Source organism: Rana temporaria, chromosome 3 (assembly GCF_905171775.1).
Source record: "Rana temporaria chromosome 3, aRanTem1.1, whole genome shotgun sequence".
In the NCBI taxonomy this organism is placed as follows: domain Eukaryota; kingdom Metazoa; phylum Chordata; class Amphibia; order Anura; family Ranidae; genus Rana; species Rana temporaria.
In genome coordinates, this window is record NC_053491.1 from 390,240,874 (window position 1) to 390,266,180 (window position 25,307).

General features: G+C 42.8%; 1 protein-coding gene across 2 annotated transcripts in view; it reads right to left on the reverse strand.

Annotated features, from left to right (window-relative positions):
• Positions 1–25,307, reverse strand: part of FBLN1 (fibulin 1) — a 113,534-nt gene that overhangs the window by 54,138 nt on the left and 34,089 nt on the right. For both annotated transcript variants that reach the window (XM_040345791.1, XM_040345792.1), the window contains exons 2-7: positions 19,461–19,569; positions 10,795–10,930; positions 6,497–6,656; positions 2,350–2,412; positions 2,107–2,208; positions 1,191–1,328 (exon numbers count right to left, since the gene is read on the reverse strand). In XM_040345791.1, coding sequence (XP_040201725.1) covers positions 1,191–1,328; positions 2,107–2,208; positions 2,350–2,412; positions 6,497–6,656; positions 10,795–10,930; positions 19,461–19,569 — 708 coding nt within the window. The remainder of the gene's footprint in view (positions 1–1,190; positions 1,329–2,106; positions 2,209–2,349; positions 2,413–6,496; positions 6,657–10,794; positions 10,931–19,460; positions 19,570–25,307) is intronic.

Consider the following 25,307-nt stretch of genomic DNA (forward strand, 5'->3'; position numbering starts at 1 on the left):
TGAAAGAGATCTACTGTTGGGGGGGGGGGTCTACTGTTGATAGCTCCAGGAGAGTCTATTAAGGCTGGTTGTACTGAGTCTATTGTTGCTGGGGGGTGGATTTTTTTGTGAGTGGTCCATTGTTGTTAGGGGGATCTATTGTTTCTGGCTGCAGAGGATCGATTTTACTGATTTTCTTGATATCATCACCAAATTTCATACAAATTTCTTAGCACCACAAAATGATAATTGGTTCTGTATTGTCTAAAAGGCGTGGTACTGGGAGGTAGGTATGGGATGGAACCAAGGAACGGTGCTCAGAGGTGGGTAGGGACAAGGAAGAGGGGTGACTCAGAAAGAGGGAGTTCCTGAACCTATGGTCTGAGAAAAAAAGCCCTGGCCAAATTTATGTCTTTGGGAGGCTGTACACTGATCCTGGATTTTCCTGACATGGGAAAGACACCGGCATTTGTGTCAAATGGGTTCAGTTGGGTTTTTGCAAGGGCCTTAAAGAAAATGATGAAGTTACCATATCTAATGACTGACAAGATGCAGTATAGTGGAACCTTGGATTACGAACATAATCCGTTCTAGGAGAATGCTTGTAATCCAAAGCACTCACATATCAAAGAGAGTCTCCCCATAGAAGTCAATTGAAACATAGATAATTAATTCCGCATTGACTTCTATGGTATGCAATACCGCATGTGGCCAGAGGTGGGGGGCGCCGGAGAGCCTCGGAAATACTCGGGGGACAGCTCGAATTATCTTGGAAACCCTTGGAAAGGCTCGGAAACACCTGGGAACGGAGTATTTCCGAGTGTTTCAGAGTGATTCTGAGTATTTTTGAAAGGCTCTGAACGGCTCTGAACAGTTCCGAGTGTCACCGGCGTCCCCGCACCTCTGGCCAAATGCGGTACTGCACGCCCCATTAGCTTGAATTCTGCTCGTTTTGCAAGACAACACTCACAAACTGAGTCAGGATTTTTTTTTAAATTTTCTCGTCTTTCAAAGCACTCGTTAACCGCGTTACTCTTAAACCAAGGTTACACTGTATATAATTTTTTGGGGGTTTAGAAGCACTCTTCTCTCGGTAGTGACTCATGTTGTTAGCATGGACAATGGCAAAGCCACATATGGGGTTACATTTTGCTACTAAACAACAGAACCCTTCTGCCCCTCTCTAGATGGAGTCCATGAGCTCGTCATACCTTTACAGCTGTTGTCCTCTGTAAGTTCGTAGCCTGTGCCGCAATTGGTCTCTCTCTGGCAGCGGAAAGATCCCACCTGATTGATACAGATCTGCCCAACCTTACAGTTGTGGGTTCCCACGATACATTCATTAATATCTAGAAATAGAATAAAACAACAAGCCTGGCAGTTATCAAGAGTTGCCAAAATGTTCAGATAGTTTACTACTGAAATATTCAACCTCTTTTACTTTCCTGTCAGAAAGGAAAAGAAAAGGAAAATTTGACAGAAGGAAAGAGGAAAGAAAACTGAAAGGAGAAGGAAAAGAAGATGAAAGAGTAAGAAAATAAAAAGGAAATGGAAAGCATACAAAAGGAAAGACAAATAATAGAAAGGGAAATCAAATAAAAAGAAAGAAAACAAAAGAAGGGACGGAACATAAAATAAAAGAATAGAAAAGGAAAGAAAGTAATGGAAAATAAAAAAATGGAAGGAGAATAGAAAAGAAAATGGAAAGGATAGAAAAGGAAATTAAATGGAAAGGAAATAGAGAGGGCAAAATAGTAAACGGAAAGAAAATAGAAATAAAAAAAAGGAAAAAATATAGCAAGGAGAAAATGAATACAAAGAGGAGGAAAGTGAAGGAAATGAAAAGGACATAAAAAAATGAAAAGAAAATGAGAAAAAATAAAATAGAAATATAGGCTAAAAAGAAATGGAAATGAAGGGAAAGAAAATTAACGGGGGAATGGGGGAAGAAAGGAACATGGAATGGAGAAAGGGAGTGGAAATGAAGGGGGGGAAAAAAACGAGAGTAGGGGGGGGGGGAGATGATGTGAACTCTCCTTGGAAAGCTACGCTGTTGGCTCAATTTTTTTTTTTTTGTGTCAAAGTTGAGATATATTACATATCCAATAGCTGGGTAAAATGTGTTACCTTCACATGTGACACCATCTGGCTGAAGTTGGTAGCCAGCATAACATGAACAGACCACACTGCTGCCAGTGTCACGGCACTGATGATTGCAAGGTCCGCCCCCTGGTGGAAGAATGACAAATAACTACGCATTACATATACCATTTCTACACTTAGAATACTTCTCCACTGAAGATCGGCAGTTGAGGCTGAAGTCATTCTAGGTGCTTCTCACAATCTGTTCAATATCAGCTCTGTCCTTACCTCTGCAGCGATCACCCATCAAGAAGTCTTCAGTATCAGAAAGTGGGAGCGAGGGGTTGTTAACTAGGATAATAAAACAACATGACTCAAGATCTGCTTGGTTTCAGTTATATATAAGGTATGCATAAAAATACTTATTTTCCCCCCAGTACATGGCAACATATTAATAATAGGATAACATTTGTGATTTGTGGGATCAACGTTGGAGATGAAAAGTGAACCTAAAGATTAAGGGCCAGATTCACAGAAAAAGTACGCCGGAGTATCTGCTGATACTCCGGCGTACTTTCAAATTTGCCGCGTTGTATCTTTATTTGGAATTCTCAAACAAAGATACGACGGCATTTGGCTAAGATCCAACAGGCGTACGGCTTCGTACGCCTTCGGATCTTAGGATGCAATACTTCGGCGCTCGCTGGGTGGAGTTCGTGTCGTTTTCCGCGTCGGGTATGCTAATTAGCTGTTTGCGGCGATCCACTAAGGTACGCGCGTTCGTCGCATTCTCTTACGTCGTCGCTAGTCGGCTTTTCCCGTCGTAAAGTTGCGATTGCTATTTAGGTGGTGTCAAATTAGACAGCCCATGTTAAAGTATGGCTGTCGTTCCCGCGTTGAATTTCAATTTTTTTTTTTTGTGTAAGTCGTCCGGGAATACGAAAGGACGTAACGCACGTCGCCGTTCAAAACATTACGTCGGGGCGACGTCATTTCGTGCAAAGCACGGCGGGAAATTTCAAAACGGAGCATGCGCAGTACGTTCGGCGCGGGAACGCGCCTAATTTAAATGGTACACGCCCCATTTGAATTTGGCGGGCTTGCGCCGGACGGCTTTACGCAAGTTTACAGGCAAGTGCTTTGTGAATCAAGCACTTACGCTGAAAACTTGCGGCGGTGTAACGTAAATGGGATATGTTACGCCGCCGGATTTCTACATGAATCTGGCCCTTAATGTTCACTTGTCATTTAGTCAATAAAATTATGTAAGGAAGCAGGAGGGTTGGGGAAGTAGACACTTCACTCTTCCATACTGTTTGTAAACTGCTATGGCAGGTTAAAAGGTTAAAGTAAACTTTTTCGCAAACATACGTAATTAATACTAAGCATTTTGCAAAAAAATTCATAAGTATAGCTTGTCTTTAGAGTAAGCCACAGAATGAACAATAGGAACAGGGCCATCTTTAAGGCAGGGCAAAAGGGGCAGCTGCCCTGGGCCCTGTCATTGTTGTGGGGCCCAAAGCAGCTGCCTCATACTTGTCAACTATGCCAGTTTAAATTTCCTTGAAGTTTTAGTCCTGAGCTGTGTCCTGATATCTCAGTGTGAAGTGCTGCTACTAATGCTGCCCAGCTCTTCCCTATTGTGTACAGATGACTCACCTGCAGACCCTGTGTTTTTACATGTCAATAACTGTAATTCATATGTAAACAACGTGAGCATTCATATGTAAATAGTGACAACATTCATATGTAAATAGTGACAACATTCATATGTAAATAGTGACAACATTCATATGTAAATAGCTGAGGCCGACAGCATTCATATGTAAATCATGGCGGCATTTATATGTATATCATGCCTCATCTGCAGTGAAGAGATGATGCGCTGTAACCTTTAGCAACCAATCAGTGAGCAGTATTACTGTACAGTAATCTCTAGCAACCAATCAACAAGAAGCAATCATGTGCTGTAACCTCTAGCAACTAATCAGTGAGCCGTAATGTATGCTGCAACCTCTAGCAACCAGTCAGTAAGTGGAAATGATATGCTGTAACCTCTGGCAACCAATGGCAATCACTGCCTGATCTGATACATTAAATATCAGCTAGATTTAAAATCAGTTTACTGTATGTCTCAGAGCAGATGGAGAGCAAAATTGCATGGGGGACCCCAAGAAAGTTTTTGCCCAGGGTCCAATCAACATTAAAGACTGAATAGGTACAGAGATGAAGGTAGATAACATTGTACGCAAGTGTAACCATTTTCATGTCAATCTTCATCCTGTCTTCTGAGCTTCCCTATAAGTCAGGGGTCTCCAAACTGCGGCCCGAGGGCCAGATGTGGCCCTTTGCTAGCCTTCATCCGGCCCTTGGGGCAGTATTGCTTCCAATGATATGAGGCATTATTCCTCCCAATGGCACCAACAATGGGGCACTATCTCTTAGACTAATAGCAATGATGGAGCCCTATTCCTCCTCCTACTGCCCACCAACATTTTCTACCCAATACGGCCCCCCCTAACGTCTGAAAGACCATAAACTGGCCCTTTGCTTGAAAAGTATGGAGACCCCTGCTATAAGTCAAGGAAGCTATAGCATTAAAAGACCAATAGAAAGAACCAACAGAAAGCTGTTTGCATAGGAACTTTCAGGATCTCCAATGGCACTGTCAGCGAGTGTATTGTAATAAATAACTGTACAACACATGTATAGCCAAAACATTATTAGTTTTGGATAAGGTAGGGACGTTTAAAGCCCTGTCCATTTATTTTTGCTGTGGGGATTTCTCCCTTCAGTTCCTGTCTCCTGCAACAGGAAGGAAATGTCTACAAAGTAAGAGTGTTGCATTGCTCACAATATCTCTGAAGGGTCTTTGAGAATATTCAGGATTCCTAGGACCTCTAGTATCTACATGATTCCTGCTGGTTGTTCCAGGATCTTCAGAGCTCTAATGCCACGTACACACGATTGGAAATTCCAACAAGAAAAGTCCGATGTGAGCTTTTGGTCCGAAATTCCGACCGTGTGTAGGCTCCATCGGACTTTTGCTGTCGGAATTTCCGCCAACAAAAGATTAAGAGCTGGTTCTCAAATTTTCAGATGGAAAAAATTCCTATCGGAAAATCCGATCGTCTGTAGCAATTCCGACGCATGCTCGGAAGCATTGAACTTAATTTTCTCGGCTCGTCATTGTGTTGTACGTCACCGCGTTCTTGACGGTCGAAAGTTCAGAGAACTTTTGTGTGACCGTGTGTATGCAAGCCAAGCTTGAGCGGAATTCCATCAGAAAAAACATCCAAGGTTTTTCCGAAGGAAAATCCGATCGTGTGTATGCAGCAAAAGAAATGATGCTGTGTGTGTATTTCTGATCAGAAAGGTATTTAAGCTTCAGTCTTTGAAGTGGCTTGTGTTGTGTCTTATTACCACGAAAAGCACTTACATTGCTTTTTGATCTGGGTTTACTTAAAGCGGAGTTCCGGCCACAATTTCACTTTTTAAATATAAATACCCCTGTAATACACAAGCTTAATGTATTCTAGTAAAGTTTGTCTGTAAACTAAGGTCCGTTTTGTTAGGTTGTTACAGCATTTAGACACTTTATAAAATAGAAATTGACTGGGGCCATCTTAAGTGTGGGCATCATGAAGCCAGACTGTATGACTTCCTGGATTTCAGCCTTGCAAATATTGCACATGCTCAGTGCTGCACAAGCAGTGTCAGATCAGGTTTCAGCCCCTGTGCTGTCCAAGTCACATGATTCTTTGAGACTGGGGAATGCACAGACTCCTGGAAAGTTACACCCACTACATTCCCAGGAGTCTGTGCGGTGTAGGTTAGGAAGCATTAAGCACCTAGGTGCAGGAAGTGGGAAGATTAACTATTCTGCCTAGCAACAACACTTTGAAGGCATCTAAAAAAAAAAAAAAAATTCGTAAAGGACTAATGACATTTTTTTTAAAACTACTGATGTAATGTTATATTTATGGGTGGAACTCCACTTTAACTAATCTCTTGCTTGCCATTTGCCAAGACCCTGCCTGGAACTGGCTGATGTCTTGCTTGTTGCATACCTCAACCTCCCCTCATATCTGATTACTTTCCTGCCCTGACACCTTGGAAACAGTCTCTGCATTGTAGCCCTCCCATTCCAGCCTCTCCTCGGATGGGTTATCCTGAGGGCTTCAAACTGGTACCAGGATGTGGCCCTCAGGATCGCCCCTCCAAGGGCAGGCTGCAATGAAAAGAAGCAAACTGGTGACCATTGGGATCTTCAGCCCATCATCCCTTGCAGGGTGCTCTGGTGACTAGCAACTGTAACTTAAACCCTACACCTTGGATGAGCCAGCGTCACCTTCCAGGGGGAACCATAACAAAGAATGTATCGGTTGGGTTTCGAATTATCATTTATTATTGTCCTGTAATTGGAACACTCTACCTTCATCGTGGTTGGAGGAGGGCATATCGGGTCCATCATGACCTTTGACACAGCAGGCCCGGAAGACAAGGCTGCACTGGTAACCCAGGAACAAGCTCTGCTCACAGCTCTGGCCCTGCACATGGGCCGTTCTGCCAAGCAAGCAGCAGTTGCAGCATCTCTGAGGAAACAAATCAAGACAGGAAAGAACTTTAATAGCTGTGGTAACGACTCGTTATTTTAGGTTGGTACACCGGCAGAAAATACATTTAAGTTCACATATGCATTCCATCAGAAGTCATTAAAGTATACACAGTATATGGCCAGAAGATGTTTTCTTTTACGGAATTTCATTGATCTGAGATAAAATAGATGGAGTACAAAATAGTTAGGTTGAGGTAACAAAATAAGTACTGAAAAAACAGATTTCCATGTTAGAAGTTACAAAAAAATCAGAATATTTTTAAATTTAAAGACCCTGGATAAAAGTTTCAATCTATATCCAAGATGTGATCACAACAAGTGAAGCCAGGATCTAAAGACAATGCAATGTAATTACAAATTTCTCATGAGTGATAGACTAATTGTGCAGGATGAAAAATTTGTTTAGTTTCGGAACCATTTTTTAAGTTTACATTTTTCTAATGGATTCAAAGTATTGAAATCAAATTCATATTGAATCGATCTGAATTCATTGTGAATAATATCTGGTCCTATTCTATTTGAAATTCTAATTTTGGAAGACAGCTATATCCTTTCTGTTGTATTCTATTCCATATTTTCTATTCTATTCCTTTATTTTCTATTCTAGTTTATTCTATTCTGTTTCATTCTATTCTATTCTTTTCTAAATTCAAATTTCGAAAGACGACTCTATTCTATTTGATTTTTTCTATTTGAAAAAATATTAATAAAAATGCCATAAAACTATCCCCTATTTTGTAGACGCTATAACTTTTGGGCAAACCAATCAATTTTTACGAAAAATATGTAGAATACGTATCGGCCTAAACTGAGGAAAAAAATATTTTTTTATATATTTTTGGGGGATATTTATTACAGCAAAAAGCAAAAAATATTCATTTTTTTTCAAAATTGACGCTCTATTTTTGTTTATAGCGCAAAAAATAAAAAACGCAGAGGTGATCAAATACCACCAAAAGAAAGCTCTATTTGTGGGAAAAAAAGGACGCCAATTTTGTTTGAGAGCCACGTCGCACGACCGCGCAATTGTTAGTTAAAGCGACGCAGTGCTGAATCGCAAAAAGTGGCCCGATCATAGACCAGCAAAATGGTCTGGAGCTGAAGTGGTTAAACAATCTTCTTTAGGCTAAGTTTACACTTGATGTTTTGGGGGGCGGCAGCAAACACATGTGCTCAAGATGTTTTTCTACTGCCCCCAAACACCCCCCCCCCCCTCCCCTTTAAGCTGCAAAGGCAGCCAAATAGGGTTGTACATTTGCAAGAATTATACATTATACCCCATCCTCTGTTCGGCAGTCTGTCAGTACTGCCCACCAAATGCAACCCAATCAAGTAATGGGGGCACACTGCCACATGGTTGTAGCGTGGGCTTTTAGGGGTTAAAACATGTGATGAGGAGGCAACACACAGCCTTTCCACCACCTGTCAAGCACCCTCTGAAAAGTGATCCACCACAGATCATTCTTCAGAATGCAATGCATGCATAAAGAAACCCTTGTGCCCCGTACACACAATCAGAATTTCCGACAGCAAAAGTCAGATGTGAGCTTTTGAACAGAAAATTCTAACTGTGTGTATGCTCCATCGGACTTTTGCTGTCGGAATTTCCGCCAACAAAAGATCGAGAGCTGGTTCTCAAATTTTCTGACGGAAAAAATTCCTATCGAAAAATCCAATCGTCTGTAGCAATTCCGACGCATGCTCGGAAACAATTCGACGCATGCTCGGAAGCATTGAACTTAATTTCCTCGGCTCGTTGTAGTGTTGTACGTTACCACTTTCTTGACGGACGAAAGTTCAGGGAACTTTTATGTAACCGTGTGTATGCAAGCCAAGCTTGAGCGGAATTCCGTCGGAAAAACCATCCAAGGTTTTTCCGACAGAAAATCCGATCGTGTGGACGCGACATTAGAGGGCAGAGGCTCAGTTAGGGCAGAGCTTGGACCATGAAAAAGCGTTAGTGAAGGATGCCTTCTCAAAATGAATGATCTGCTCTTCCTTAAGTAGCGTGTATAACCACTCCAAGAGGGAGTAAAAAAAGCATAATGATTGTTGTCATTAGTGGTACTTGGATATGCTAGTTTTCAGTAGGATATTGGTATTAAATCTGTGAGATGCCAACATACCAGTTACAAGTTAGTGGCTCTCTAACCCAGCCAATGAAACCATATCGCCTAAATGGCATATCAAGATCTGCAGCACAGAAGATGATGCTAGTTGAACCCCAGCTAACATTGACACGTGAGGGCGACTCTAATGACTGAGCATATTCAACCTAGTGTTTTACTATGGTATGCTGTTGTTATTGTGTTTGACCAGTAATGAACATATTTTACATTATCATGCTTTCCAGGATTTAATATATAAAAAAATATGAGCTATTCTGTGCTTCTACTTGTTACAATGCCCTGTCTATGGACAGTGTAGAGTGCCAGCTCTGTGTCAATCCCCTGATGTTAGTCTCCCATGATACTCTAGCAGACTTGGTGATCACTGCCTTGGCACAGATCACATGCTTGAGTTTTTGTCAAATACAGTATTTCCCTGACCACACTACAAAGACATAGGGCCAGATCCACGTAGCAGATCGTATTTTTATGCAGGCGTAGCCTATCCTAGTAACGCTACGCCGCCTCAACTTTGAGAGGCAAATGCTGTATTCACAAAGCATTTGCCTCTAAAATTTACGGCGGCGTAGCATAATTCTCCCAGCGTAAGGGCGCGCAATTCAAATCTATGTGATGGGGGCGTGTTTTATGGCAATACGTTATGACCCGACGTAAATTACTTTTTTTTTTAACGGCGCATGCGCCGTCCGTGGGGTTATCCCAGTGTGCATGCTCAAAATTAATTCGGAAAAAGCCAATGCTTATGACGGTGACGTCATTCTACGCAAATCCCTATTCGCGAACGACTTACGCAAACGACGTAACATTTTCAAAATTCGACGCGGGAACGACGGCCATACTTAACATAGGATACGCCTCATATAGCAGGGGTAACTATACGCCGGAAAAAGCTGAACGCAAACGACGTAAAGAAAATGCGCCGGACGTACGTTCGTGGATCGCCGTATCTAGCTAATTTGCATACTCCACACGGAATTCTACGGAAACGCCACCTATCGGCCAGCGTAAATATGCACCTACGATCCGACGGCATACTAAGACGTACGCCTGTCGGATCGAGCCCAGATTCCGTCGTATCTTGTTTTGTGGATACAAAACAGAGATACGACGGGGGAACTTTGAAATTACGCGGCGTATCCATAGATACGCTGGCGTAATTTGTTTGAGGATCTGGCCCATAGTGGTAGGATAATTGGCTGATGTCTGAACTGGCCCCAGTATGTGTATATACATATGTGGGATAAGGACCTTTGATTGTAAGTACCTTGAGGGCGAGGACTATTGTGAATACGGTATGTAAATCGCTGTGTATATTGTTAGCACTATATAAATACCTGTAATAAATAAATACTACATCCGTTAATTTTCTTAGAGGACAGTATGAGCTGCGCTGCAGCTTGTTCTTTTGTATATCCACTAGGGGGCACTATGACATAACAAAACATTTAAAAGGAAATTGCTGCAAGTTTTGTACAATTGTAAAATTACTCAACAACAGGTTACAGCCAGCTAAAGAGCCACAGAAATCAATAGTAATACTAGATTGTACAATGGTGGGAAGAGAGTGTGCTACAAAGTCCGCTGAAATATCAAGGCCCTTGTTAAAGGACATAGGGGGTCATTTATGAAAGGCAAATCCACTTTGCACTACAATTGCAAACTACAATTGCAAAGTGCAGTTGCTGTAGATTTGAGGGGGACATGCAAGGAAAATAAAAAACAGCATTTTAGCTTACACACGATTGCATGATAAAATCAGCAGAGCTTCCCCACATTTCCGATCTACCCTTCAGATTTACAGCGATTGCACTTCCAAGTACACTTTCAGTGCAATTTCAAGTGCACTTTGCACTTGTAGTTTGCACTTGTAGTGCAAAGTGGATTTTCCTTTAGTAAATAACCCCCATACATACAAACAGTTATCCCTTTGAACTAAAGACTGGACTGGTTAGGCTGTAGAGAACAGAAACCCGGGTAACGTCTCACCTTCACAAACCTGGATTCACAGGTAGCATTTTCCTGCTCATTGGTGTCACAGGAGTCCTTGTCATTGGCAATGTTTATGCCAGTAGTACAGTGCAGTTCCTCCAGCTGATTAATACAACATTGCTCTTGGGTTATCCTAAGGAAAAATAAATAAAAACAATAAAGACAACGCTATTGTCTATCTATTAATTTCCACAAAAATCTTCCCATAGGATTTTATGTGCATTTAATGCATTTTATGCATGTTGTATACCTCCCTTTCATAGAAACGCCCTGAGACTGCTGCAAACTTAGAGCTGTCGCTTCTCCCAGGGTTTCTACATGTAAGTTATTGTAGAGAGTTGAATGTAACAAAAATGGAAATTGAAGTTCCATCCCACTACTAAGAGGTCCAGATACAACTTTATTCCAAAATAAGTGACAGTCCAAAATGTATCTAACATGTTTTGGGGGGGCAAGAGTGCCCCCTTTATCAGGGCTTGCTTGATAACAATGAATAAAGTGAATAGACTAGAAGTGAACTGGACCTTAACTGTTATTTTTTCCAATGTGATTGCCAAAACAGGTCTTTTCAGCAGCTGGTTTGGCAACAACCTGGTTGCATTCACATTGGAAAAAATAACATTAACCCTTATCTGCCAGAGAATTTTTTTTACACACATGTTTAAAAAATAATTTTAGGCCTGAAGATTACACAAAACCCACAAATAGTATATATTTTCTTAAATAAGATACCCAAGAGAATAAAATAGCGGTAGTTCCAATTTTTTATGTCACACAATATTACCGCAAAATGTCAGTAAAAAACACAGGATTGTGAATTTTAGGGCAAGCAAATGCAATCAATTAATAAAATATAAAAGATGAGGTCGCACTGAGTAAATAGATACCCAACATGCCAAGCCTTCATTTTTTGTGCACCCGTGAAATGGCGTCAGGCTTCAGTACCCTATATTTCCTATAGGCGATGCTTCAAAAGCCCCCTGTAGGTATCAGTTTAGTGTTACGGAGGAGGTCTTGTGTTAGAATTATTGCTCTCACTCTGGTGTGCGCGGTGATATGTAACGTGTAAATCGTAATCAACGTTTTCAAGCGTAGGCTTGACAGGCTTCCGACAGGCTTCCGACGGTCGCATACATCGCGTCACGATTAGACAAAAGAAGCCGAACGTCGGTGCGGCTCTATACGGCGCCTGCGCACCGACGTTCGGCTACTTTCGGAAAATCGTGACGCGATGTATGCGACCATCGAAAGCCTGTCGGAAGCCTGTCAATCAAATAGGAACGCCCAGTCCCGCAGCCCATACCCGGAAGCGGCGGAGAAGATCGCTCTCTAAAACGGTAAGTACTGCTTCGATTTAAAAAAACTACCCGATTCCCCTAGACAAAATGAGCATCAATCTAATGTTAAAAATTAAGTTTTCGGGTGAACCTCCACTTTAACAATGTAAACATATGTGACCCGTGCGTGGGCTACCTTTCTGCTTTCTTTATGTTATGTGTGGATCACCTGTATGTGTTTTTAACACCAATAAAAAAGATTTTAAAAAAAAACCTTCAGTATTGAAATCTGCAGTGCTTGTTTTTCCTATAAAAAAATTTTGCCAGCACTTCAAAAGCTTTCACAGTCCTTAGGTCGGACACTGCGTCTGGCGATCACATGGCCGCCGACCCCCCCCCCCCCCCCCACACACACACACACACATGGATCCTCTTTCATGTCTGACATTCTCTCCTGTGGGAGCTCCACTAAATAAAGAAAGATTTCCTTAACTGCTCTGCTGGGAAGTCTTCACTTCCTCCCTGCTTGGCCTATAAATGTGGTTTGTTTAGCCAAAGGCTGTAAAAAGATTCCTTTTTATGAATTGCCAGAGTGCCCACGTCTTATCCAGATATCTCTGGCTGATAGGATTCTATTAAAATCCGGGACTTTAATGTTAAGATTGTAATAACATGTCTGAAAGATTTACGAGGGTCAGCTAATAGACCCCAGGGTAGCAGATGACTAGGAGCCAATATGAACCTAATATTATGAACTAATGAAAATTAAACTGAGTTTCTAGGGTTCCATTTGTAACTTGACTTGAGGCCTGAATGTAAATATAATCAGAAATCTCTGATGAGTAATTTTCGGTGACTGCGTATTCTCATTTATTTATTTATTCGTGGGCTCCACTACATTGAGTCTTATATGAGCTCGTTCATCTTTAAGTGAAATTAGTTTTCTTTCACTTTTTTGTATTACATACAGATCAGAAGAATATCCTTCCTGTGGATTTTGGTAAATTGGGCATGCAGCGGGATGCTTTTACATAAATATGAAGGTTTCAGTGACATCAGGAGTCTTTTATCTGCAGCGTAACATAAAAAAACAGTCAAGGTCTTTTGTTACAAACTTCACCATGTAACACAAATAAACCAGAAAACGTTAACTTCTGTCAAAGCTTACCTTTAATCAGCATATACAAAATATTTTTAACCTCCATCCACTCGTTCCCCTGGTACGGTATATTGAAAATCGAATGCTTGCTTAGTTTATGGAGAATATAACAAGTTCACCTGGAAGCTGCCCTTATCTCCATTCTCACTTTAGCTCCAGAATACAATGCTGACCGCAGGTCCTGCATTGTATGAGATGATGATGGCAAGTAGACATCGGCATGACTGGAGAAGAGAAGCAACTTCATGGCACCTGGTCATATAATGGAAATGGCGGTGAGAAAGCCTGAGGGTCTGAAAAGAATTTAGGTCATATTGTCTATTATATGTCCTCCAAACTAAAAGAGCATTAATATAAATGATTTTTGTGAGCTGACTGGAGTTTAACTTTAAACTGAAGCTGCTAGGCTATCACACCCAACAGAGGTCTTCATCTGGACAATTTCCACCTAGTGTAGACCACAACAGATGAGTTGCTAAGAATCCAAAGTATGCCCTAAAGGGTTGTAATATTCAAGAAGTGGCAGCAGTTTAATCTTGAGCTTATTCCAATCACCTACTACAGTCAGTGCAGTACATGACTAAGAAGGATATAGCCTTTGTTAGGGTCTTCCAGAATTGTATCTCCACAAAGACAAAACCTAAACCAGCCTCTATGTTGGGGTACTGTACCTATCTAATATTCCCACACAGTGCATATTTGTTGTGCAGACTGCCCTGTGTATAGAACAGGGGTCCCCAACCCCTGGCCCGTGGACCGCCACTGGTCCGTGGCCTGTTGGTAAGCGGTCTGCCACACAGCGACAGGTGAGTGGAGACCACAGTACATTACAGTCCTGTCATGGACCGCGGCAATATGTAGCAGCCTGTGTCCATTCTCTCAGGTCTCCTGCCCGGCCGCCGATGTCATCCTATCATTGCAATTTGTATCACTGCTATCCTGGTGTTGCTGACTACAGCTCATCTTGACTTTGGCTTGCTTTTGGCTCCTGCGGGTTCCTGTATTCCACCCGTGTGCCAGTATTCTGCAAATTCTGGTCTGGGCATCCCAGCAGTATCCAAACTATTCAGACTATCTTCAGATCATTTGATGTGTCTGGATCAACAACAGACACCCATGCCGTTTCTCATCGAGCTACATCCTGTTACGCCAGGGAGTATTGGACGGGACGTGCAAGGGAACCCCTCAGCTCAGAACTTGGGCTGATCTGAGGTCTGAAGGTACAGGAACTGGGCCTTATCTGAGGTCTGAAGGTACAGAAACTAGGCTTGATTTGAGCTCTGAAGGTGCTCTGATCTGAGGTCTCTAGGTGCAGCGTTTACGGCAATCTAACTTGTAAATATTGTACATGCATTGGGGCTGCGCAGAGGTTGAAAGTCCATGCATTATGGCCAATTTGAAGTGTAAGGCCCCTTTCAGACTGAGGCAGGAGCTGCGGTGGCGGTATAACGCCGCTAAAAATAGCGGCGCTATACCGCCGGAATTGCCGCGGGTATCAGCCGCTAGCGGTGCGGTATTAACCCCCGCTAGCGGCCGATAAAGAGTTAATATCGCCCGCAGTGCGCCTCTATAGAGGCGCATTGCGGGCGGTAATGCCGCGGTTCCCATTGTTTTCAATGGGAAGGAGCGGTGAAGGAGCGGTATACACGCCGCTCCTCTCACCGCTCCAAAGATGCTGCTGACAGGAGATTTTTTTGTCTCCCGCCAGCGCATCGCCTCAGTGTGAAAGCCCTCGGGCTTTCACATTGAGTCTGCAGTGCAGGAGTTTTTCAGGCGGGATAGCAGCGCTATTTTTAGCGCTTTACCGCCTGAAAAACTCCTCAATGTGAAAGGGGCCTAAAGGTGCATGAATTGGAGATGATCTGGGGTGTAAAGATATATGTATTGGGGCTGATCTGAGGTGAAGATTAATGAATTATTATACAACTACCTAATTGTTCACTAATGTTTGCCAAATAATATAGAAAAGGATGCTGACCCCTAGGTTAGAAAATTGTCAGCTTTACATTGCTGTTTACCACTATAATAAAAAGTATAAACTATAAAATAAATGTATGTGAAATTTTCTGATTTATTGTTTCGTCTTTAAAATAGCTCCAATGAATTTTTAGATGACATTCTCCCTGCTCTTGTGCCACCCTTCTGTGTAAGGAAAGTGTCTTTCAACTATCCTGGACATATTCTTGTACCAAAAAATGCTAACACTAATGCTAAACCTAAACCATACCTCTAACTCCAATAGTGACCCTAAGAGCCCATTCACACAGGGGCAACACGACTTTCAGCACGACTTTGGGAGGCAACTTGGACACGACTTGAGTATGAATCATCAGGCAACTTACAAGGTAACTTCAAGTTGCCTCCAGGACAGGAGGCTGTCCAGTGGCCAATCATACAACAATCAGCTATGTGGGAGAGAGGGGTTTGCCTAAGAAATGTATGTTCTCTTCCTGTATTGTTGCTTCAGTTAAGACAGTGATCCGACTTCTAAAGCGACTTCCATTGAAATCAATGGGTACAAGTTGCCTACAAGTCGCCTTGTCGGATTGAAGTAGTACAGGAACCTTTTTTGAAGTCAGAGCGACTGCATTAGTGTGCATTAAGACGGCTCCATTCACTTGCATTGATTTTCTCGTGCAGCGCGACTTGAGGCGACTTGGGGCGACTTGAAGTCGGATCCAAAGTAGTCCCTGTGTGAATGGGCTCTAACACTAAGACCCGGTTCACACTGGGGCGACACGACAGGCGGCTCAGCCGCCTGACGTGTCGCGTCCCATTCAATGCAATAGAACCGTTCTAATAGGAGCGACGCAAGTCGCTCCGACTTAAAAAAAGGTTCCTGTACGACTTCGGGGGCGGCTCGGGGCGACTTGCATTCTATACAGAAGTCGTTTTGCAAATCGCCTCTGAAGTCGTCCTCAGTTGCCCCCGAAGTCGCGCCGCTGCTGTGTGAACCGACTCTAACAATAACCCTAACTCTTTATTTATAAACAAAGTTATGGCTACCTCTTGGCTTTGTTCATAAACAAAGCATGTCACCTAGCATGGGGTCTCATAGATAGATAGGAGCACTGCATAAAATACATAGCACTATCCTAGACAAAGCCCACAAAAATGCACAGTGAAATTCACTAGCTCTGTGCAGAAAGGATCCTATTGGGAACTGAACCCAAGTCCCCATTGCTGGTTTCACATGCTGCTTACATCAACATTACCGTCAGTTTAAAGTACAAACTAAAGTAGGTGTAAGGGTCAGTGATTGCTGAAAAACATATCTCCTCCAGCTCTGTCTGATAAATTAGACACTTCTAGACCTGCCCATGCAGTAACGTTAGTTTAGTCTGTAGCTGGATCACCATCATAAATTTTCAGCACAAGAAATTCTTCACCTGGTTAGATAAACCTTTCATCAGACACAAAGTGCACTTCAGACGCCTAATCTGCAGGAGGTGATGATTTTACAGAAATCTCAAGTTACAAGATTTCAAGTGTTTTTTTTTACAGTCTGATGACAGATTTAAAGATTGTTCGGCAATGACTGCCCTTTAAAAATAAATACTCAAAAAGGACAAGTAGGTTGAGTAAACCTGTGATTATTAGATATGTGTCCTTGATGGTTACAAATTCCCAGTGACAAAAACAGAAAATGTCTACTGTACAAACTTAGCAGTGAAATAATCCAGCCGGGTGTCTGATGGTCTTCCGCATTGTGGTCATTTATCTGGGGAGCTATCATTTCTCAAATGGTCTATATGGATACTGGTCCATTGGTTCCAATGCTTCTGTCCTGTGGCTTTCTTTGCTGCTCTTTCATCCTTTCCTAGGTCTCCATGCTAGCCTGCTGCTGTTCTTTCCAGGCACCTACAGCCACACATTGTTTAAGTCCTCAGACACGCTTTATCACAAGGCAGTAACTTTCGTATAAAGCACAACAATTGAGAGTTGAGTTGGCCATCACAGTAGGCATGGATATGATTTTTTGCTTTTAGTCTGTCCTTGTTGCTAACCTTGCCTGTCTGACCTTGTTTGAAATCAACCCGCCTTGCCCTTTTTCCTGAGCCCTGACTCTGATAACTGTTTTACAGCCAAATGCTCCCCAGATGAATGACAACTGTGGACAACCTTCGGAGACCCAAATGGATAAATATTTAACAGTTTGAAGTCATGCTCAGTGAAGCTTCTACTAATTCAGCAGTTGAGGTTACAATATATATTTACACACTGGTATGGCTTTGGCTGATTTGGCAAAGTTAGGTTATGTACAGAAAGTGGATTTGTCTAATGTATAACAGAGCTTCATTTTACTTCCAGATAAGAGAACATCTGCCTGCTATGTTTTGAAGGACCAGGTGACAAGCAGTCTATTTATGTAGACCACTAGAATTGGGGAAAAAGCCTGTTTTTTTGTCTGTATATTTGTTTCAGAAAGTATTAAAGCTATTAGAACAAGACACCAGCCAGGCAACTAATATCGGCTTAGAGAGGTGACTTAGGGAACCTGGATGGGGAGGGTTCGGTAGGATCCGATTTGAATTTTTAAAGGGAGTCCCTCCAGTGATCCCCAGATTCCAGCGCCGGAAATCTAGGGCCAGATTCACAAAAGGGATACGACGGCGTATCTGCTGATACGCCGTTGTATCCCTGTTTCTATCTATGCGACTGATTCATAGAATCAGTTACGCATAGATATCCCTAAGATCCGACAGGTGTAATAGTTTTACACTGTCGGATCTTAGGATGCAGTACCGCGGCCGCCGCTGGGGGGAGTTTGCGTCGTAAACCAGCGTCGGGTATGCAAATTAGCAGTTACGGCGATCCACGAAACTTTTTCCCGTCGTTACGTCGCCACAAGTGTTAGTTTTCCGTCGCAAAGATAGGGCACCTTTTACAAAGTGTAAAATTACTACACCATGTAAAAGTATACCCGTCTTTCCCGCGTCGCTTTTGAATTTTTAAAAAAAAAAAAATTTTCCCGGCGCAAGTTATTTTTTCACGTCGTGATTCAACAAACGTCGGCGCGTCGTAATTTCGCGCAAAGCACGTTGGGAAATTTGCGTCGGGAGCATGCGCAGTACGTCCGGCGCGGGAGCGCGCCTAATTTAAATGGTACCCGCCCCATTTGAATTGGCCCGCCTTGCGCCGGACGGATTTAGGATACCCCGCCGCAAATTTCCAGGTAAGTGCTTTGTGGATTGGGCACTTAGACAGAAAATTTGCAGCGGTGTAACCTAAATCGGTTACGTTACGCTGCGCCCGGGCAACGTGAATCTGGCCCCCTGTGTCTGCTGCACTGTTGAAATCAGCTGGGATCTGCAGAGTGGTATGATGGGAGCTGGATTGGAGGCTTCTGAGCCCGGACGGGTGTGGAGTTTGTGGGGCCCTAGTATACATTCACCTTGGCAGCTGGAATGGCGATTGGGTGGGTGGTGAGCAGGAAGATTGCCCTTCTCATCACTTCTGTGGGGGCTTTAGAACAGTAAGTGAGTGACAAACTTTGTATGGGATGGGAGGTACAATCAACAACACAGTACAAAGCAGGTCCCAGGATTCTGCTCTTCTGAATAAAGCCGTGCCACAGCTGTGACTCTCACACATGCGCGGGAGTAACGTAGTTGTGGCTCACCCATTCAAATGGTCGAAGCCCATCAACCCGGAAGGATGACTGGGTGAAGATAGAAGCTCCGGCAGCAGTGCACTGCTGGAGGGCTTTGTTTTAAGGTAAGGCTGTCATAACGTGCTAGTATGCAGTGCACCAAAATAAACCTTTGCCTGTGTAGACATATTGCACTAGCCCTGATTAGCAGTAGGAAGAGCCCTGGAAGAGCCTTGGTCTCCATTATGATGCTGCAACCCCTGTTGTTCCACACTGGATTCAGAGTACGTACTTTCATACACAATCAAGGCTTTATTTGAGAATCAGCTAAAGCCGGCCATACATTAATAAAATAATCCCCCAGGCTGAATGAAAAAAAAAAATGGTGAATGAATCTCCCACTGTGGCTATTGTATTCTAACATCTTGAAATAGGGTCTGTCAAAATACCAGATTAGCAGATTCATCTGATGCAGCGGCTGTCCCACCAATAATTTTCCACTCGGCTCCTTCAATTTTTTTTAATCAGATGTTGGGCAGGAAGGAGTTGACAGACCATTCATGTAGCAAACTTTGGTGAGTTCATCAGGAACTGCTTAAATGGTCCAACATACTGCATGTTAAATCCCAATTACCTGCATTGTTTGGAATCGGAGATAACAGGGAGGTTCTTGCACACTTGCTTCTGTGATGCCCATTCATATCCACTCGTGCAGCAAGCATCCACTGTGACCTGCGCAGAAGCTGGGGTGAAAAAAAATGTTCCCGTTAGAATTATGGTTTCCAGAATGCATTCCTCCCAACTTTCTCAGATAAGAAAGAGGGGCACCTTACAGCACATAGTTTGTATGCAAAGGATACAACTTCAGTTCAAAACAGAATGGCATGTACCCCATTCCACTTGTCTTGTCAGATCGCCTCATGCAAGGAACTAACTGTCTATAGGCAAATATTACATACAGTATCTCACGAAAGTGAGTACACCCCTAACATTTTTGTAAATATTTTATTATATCTTTTCATGTGACAACACTAAAGAAATGACACTTTGCTACAATGTAAAGTAGTGAGTGTACAGCTTGTATAGTAGTGTAAATTTGCTGTCCGCTCAAAATAACTCAACACACAGCCATTAATGTCTAAACTGCTGACAACAAAAATGAGTACACCCCTAAGTAAAAATGTCAAAATTTGGCCTAACTAGCCAACGAGTCATGTGACATAAGGTCTCAGGTCTGAATGGGGAGCAGGTGTGTTACTGGTCACTGGAAGTTCAACATGGCACCTCATGGCAAAGAGCTCTCTATGGATCTGAAAAAATTGTTGCTCTACATAAAGATGGCCTAGGCTATAAGAAGATTGCCAAGACCCTGAAACTGAGCTGCAGCGCGGTGGCCAAGGCCATACATCGGTTTAACAGGACAGGTTCCACTCAGAACAGGCCTCGCCATGGTCCACCAAAGAATTTGAGTGCACATGCTGAGCATCATATCCAGAGGCTGTCTTTGAGGAAATAGACGTATAGTTGCTGCCAGCATTGCTGCAGAGGTTGAAGGGGTGGGGGGTCAGCCTGTCAGTGCTCAGACCATACGCCGTGCATTGCATCAAATTAGTCTGCATGGTTGTTGTCTCAGAAGGAAGCCTCTTCTAAAGATGATGCACAAGAAAGGCCGCAAACAGTTTGCTGAAGAAAAGCAGACTAAGGATATGGATTACTGAAATCCATGTCTTGTGGTCTGATGGGACCAAGATAAACTTATTTGGTTCAGATCGTGTCAAGCGTGTCAACCAGATCTGGTGTCAAGCGTGACACCAGATGGTGTCAACCAGATGAGGAGTACAAAGACAAGTTTGTCTTGCCTACAGTCAAGCATGATGGTGGGAGTGTCATGGTCTGGGGGTGCATGAGTGCTGCCAGCACTGGGGAGCTACAGTTCATAGAGGGACCCATGAATGCCAACATGTACTGTGACATACTGAAGCAGAGCATGGTCCCCTCCCTTCGGAGACTGGGCTCCAGGGCAGTATTCCAACATGATAATGACCCTAAACACACCTCCAAGACAACCACTGCCTTGCTAAAGAAGCTGAGGGTAAAGGTGATGGACTGGCCAAGCATGTCTCCAGACCTAAACCCTATTGAGCATCTGTGGGACATCCTCAAATGGAAGGTGGAGGAGCGCAAGGTCTCTAACATCCACCAGCTCTGTGATGTCATCATGGAGGAGTAGAAGAGGACTCCAGTGGCAACCTGTGAAGCTCTGGTGAACTCCATGCCCAAGAGGGTTAAGGCAGTGCTGGAAAATAATGATGACAAACACAAAATAACACTAAATATTGACACTTTGGGCCCAATTTGGACAGTTTTACTTAGGGGTGAACTCACTTTTGACAGCAGTTTAGACATTAATGGATGTGTGTTGAGTTATTTTGAGCGGACAGCAAATTGACACTGTTATGCAAGCTGTGCACTCACTACTTTATATTGTAGCAAAGTGTAATTTCTTCAGTGTTGTCACATACTGAAGCAGAGCATGATCAGTGTTGTCACATGAAAAGGGGTGTACTCACTTTTGTGAGATACTGTATTTCAAACCTTGATTCACATAATATCATTCTGCACAGCGGGCTTCGGCCTACAAAAATACTCAATATAACTCTTTATTAAAGTGCAATCTGGCAGTGCAGAGTTATAAGTAACTATCCATCCTAAAACCAGTGGCTTCAAGCCACCAAACAGGCTCTGGTGTGATTCTAATTTCAATTTATATTTGGTCTGTGAAGTTGGAATCTTACATTTCTTGTTAACCTGCCTGGCGGTCTTCCCGTGTCTGACACGGGGTTAGATTTTCCTGCTGCGAGCGGTAACCCCGTGTCAGCCACGGGCTTGCCTCGCTAGATCCACAGGCACAAGTTACTTACCTTGTCCCTGGATCCAGCGATGCCACCGCGCTGTGTGAGCGAGCGGGACCTCGCTCGATTCACACAGTGCCTCCGTGTGACGCCGATCTCCGTTCCCTGCGACGTTACGACGCACGGGGACGGAGAACGGCGCCAAATTCAAAAAAGTAAACAAACACCTTACATACAGTATACTGTAATCTTATAGATTACAGTACTGTATGTAAAAAAAACACACCCCCCCTGTCCCTAGTGGTCTGTCCTGTGTCATGCATGTCATTTTATATAATAAAAACGTTTCTTTCTCCCTGCAAACTGTAGATTGTCCATAGCAACCAAAAGTGTCCCTTTATGTCAAAAATAGTTTTAGATCAGCTAAAAAACAGCGATAATAAATTATAATCACTTGCAGAATTGTGCGATAGCGATTTGTGGGGAAATTCGTCATAAAAAAAAAAAAATAATGACAGCAACAATTCTGCAACTGAGCACATTTCAGTGATTTTGAGTTGATTACATTATTGAATAATTTTTATTATAATTATATTATTATTTGTTATAATTATTTATAATTATTTATTATATTATAATTTATAATTTTGTTTTTAAAAAAATGTCATACCCGGGATGCCTATTAGAAGCTTGTTTGGTCAGATTTAAGTGAGTTATTTCTAAAAATTACAGACCTACAATATAAAACGCCAAATTTCCTTGCAAATAATGGTACCGCTTTTAGCATGTTTTTTCTGACAGAATCATACCGCCAGGGAGGTTAACATTAGAAACATATTAAAGTATAAAAAATTACTAGGCACAAAATAAATATTAGAGCAACATGTAACCTGATATTATATAAATTTACTGGCCGTTATTATGTTGGCCAGAACTCTTCCATAATTCAGTTCATTCTGTAGCCTTGCTCATAATGCAGGCTTTCAGTGAGTGTTACTTTTTTTCCTCTTTACAAATAAAAGTTTCAGCGGCCTGTGTGACTTTTCCAGATACCAAATACAAAAGTGTGAACAGGAGAAGCTGGATGGTGGCAAAGGCTGCCACTTGGCTGTGACTGCCAATGCAAAATTGGTCATTGGGTCCAACATCTCATCTAATTTTTCTATAAAACACACTAACCGTACAATATGTAAAATAATTAGCAACACCAGATTTTATTATTATCAATGTATAATTTTTATAAGAAAAATATTCACTAGGAAGGTGTGTTACAGACATTGCTTTATAAATGAGCCACATTTTGTTACTGTGCAAGGTAGTAAATGCAGCTTATTGGGCTCATGTCACTCTTTATTATACCAGAGTTATATAACAGACTGAGCAATGCTATACAAAGTACATGGAGGGCCTTGCTCGTGAAAAGCTTACAATCTAAAAGTGATATAAAAGGTGGTTACCTATGGGGGGGGGGGGGTAAGTTGATGGAGAAAGTAAAATTCCATTTGGTATGCAAAGGTGGGATAGGCTTCCCTATAGAGATTTTCAGGGATCCCCTCAAGGTGGACAGAGTGGGAGATAGATTGGGATAGGGAGTTCCAGAGGATGGGAGCAAAAGAGGAACAGTATATCATAAAAACAGGTGAGCCGTTTTTCAGCTCTTGTCTACCAACTCAGACACTGGTGAGTTGATACCAATAAGTGTGACATGGACCTTCGCTCCAAACCTTGGTTGACTTACAACCAGGTATGTGTAAGATTATTATTTTTTTTCAGAGATTTTTCTGGAATCTCTGCCATTTTTGCAAAATGCATTGGGTTCAATGCAGAGACAACTATCACTGTATGGTCACCTGTACCCCCTATAAAAGTAAGGGCCATATACATACCTTTCTAGCAGCCATCACTTTACTTCTCCCTAGCCACACAGCGTGGATCGAATAGCTGCTATCCCCACCACACACTGGGGTAGATTTACTAAAACTGATGCACTCAGAATCTGGTACGGCTGTGCATGAATGAATGAATGATCGACTTGTATAGTGCTACACAAATGCGAACTGAATTACCTCTAGGGGCTTTTTGCAGCCAGTATCTTCCTGGCTGGTGTGGTCATTTACCCCGTAGGATCTCGACACGCTTGGGACACACAGTCCTACACACATATATACATATATGGTAGCCAATCAGCTTCTAACCTCAGTTTGTTTAGTTAAGCTTTGGCAAAAAAGCCTGGAAGCTGATTTCTATTCAGAACTGAACCCGATTTTTTCACCCTCTAGCTTTAGTAAATAAACCCCATAGAGTATCCTTCTGCCAAATCGTATTTACTGGGTTTACTGGTTTACCCCTGGAAAACAACCCCACATCATAATTCCCCTCCACCAAATGATTTGGACCAGTGCACAAGGCAAGGTCCATAAAGACACGGATGAGCACGTTTTGGGTGGAGGAATTTGACTGGCCTGTACAGAATCCTGACCTTAACCCGATAGAACACCTTTGGAATGAATTAGAGCGGAGACTACGAGCCAGGCCTTCTAATCCCACATCAGTGCCTGAACTCACAAATGTGCTTTGGAAGAATGGTCAAACATTCCCATAGACACACTCCTAAACCTTGTGGACAGACTTCTCTGAAGAGTTGCAGATTTTCACATGCACACTCCCAAAAAAAAAAAAAACCCTCTCTAGCAATTAGGGGTGCAACGGATCAAAAAACTCACGGATCGGATCGATCCTCGGATCAGGAGTCACGGATCGGATCATTTTCGGATCAGCAAAAAAAAAAAAAACTACAAATCTTGTTACACCCACCAGAGTTTTAGATTTCACAGTTCTTCTCAACACAAAACGGAGCTTATATGCTTAAATACAGTGTTTGGAAATCCGACTGACTGTTTATTGCTAATGTGACAGAACACCTCTGATTTTCACATTTAAACAGTCCGTCAGATTTACAAATACTGTATTTAAGCGTATAAGCTCTGTTTTGTGTTAAAATAACTGCATCTCGCAATACTTATATGTGGAGCCAAGTGGAAGTCGCAGCCCCATGTACGAAAGTGGTGTCACCAGTTCCCTACTGTGACCTGAACTATCCCAATCATCAGATCCCTTTAGTGTCATTGATCGGCGGGCTGAGTGTCTAGTGAAAATCCCCCCTACGTGCTCAGTCCATACAGATCCCCCCGATCGCCTCCTCTCTCTTTTCTGGCAAGCAGCAGGATGCCCGGTGCGGCGGCGGCAGCGGCTCCCCGTGTGGATTCCTCAAGGTGCAGCATGGAGCTCATCGCTGGGCTGTTAGGAGTCAATGACATATTGAGCTCAAGTGCCCACAAACTTCCGAGGAGCAGCCTGCATCCCCCGCGCTGGGTGGACCTCGATGGCCGCCGCTTTGATAGCTAGGCCGAAGCCGCTGCCTTTCCTATGGACCGGGAGGCCCGTGGATCGCCGTGTGTCCCGACCCGAAGGTGCTGATCCATACGGATCAGTTGCACCCCTAGTGACAATACTTGATGTGTTCCCACTGTCATATGGCATTCTTGTGCCACAGTGCCTACACACCGTCACGGTTTTATCCACTAACCTCTTTCCTTCATCATTATATTTGACAGGGAAGCCAAAATGCT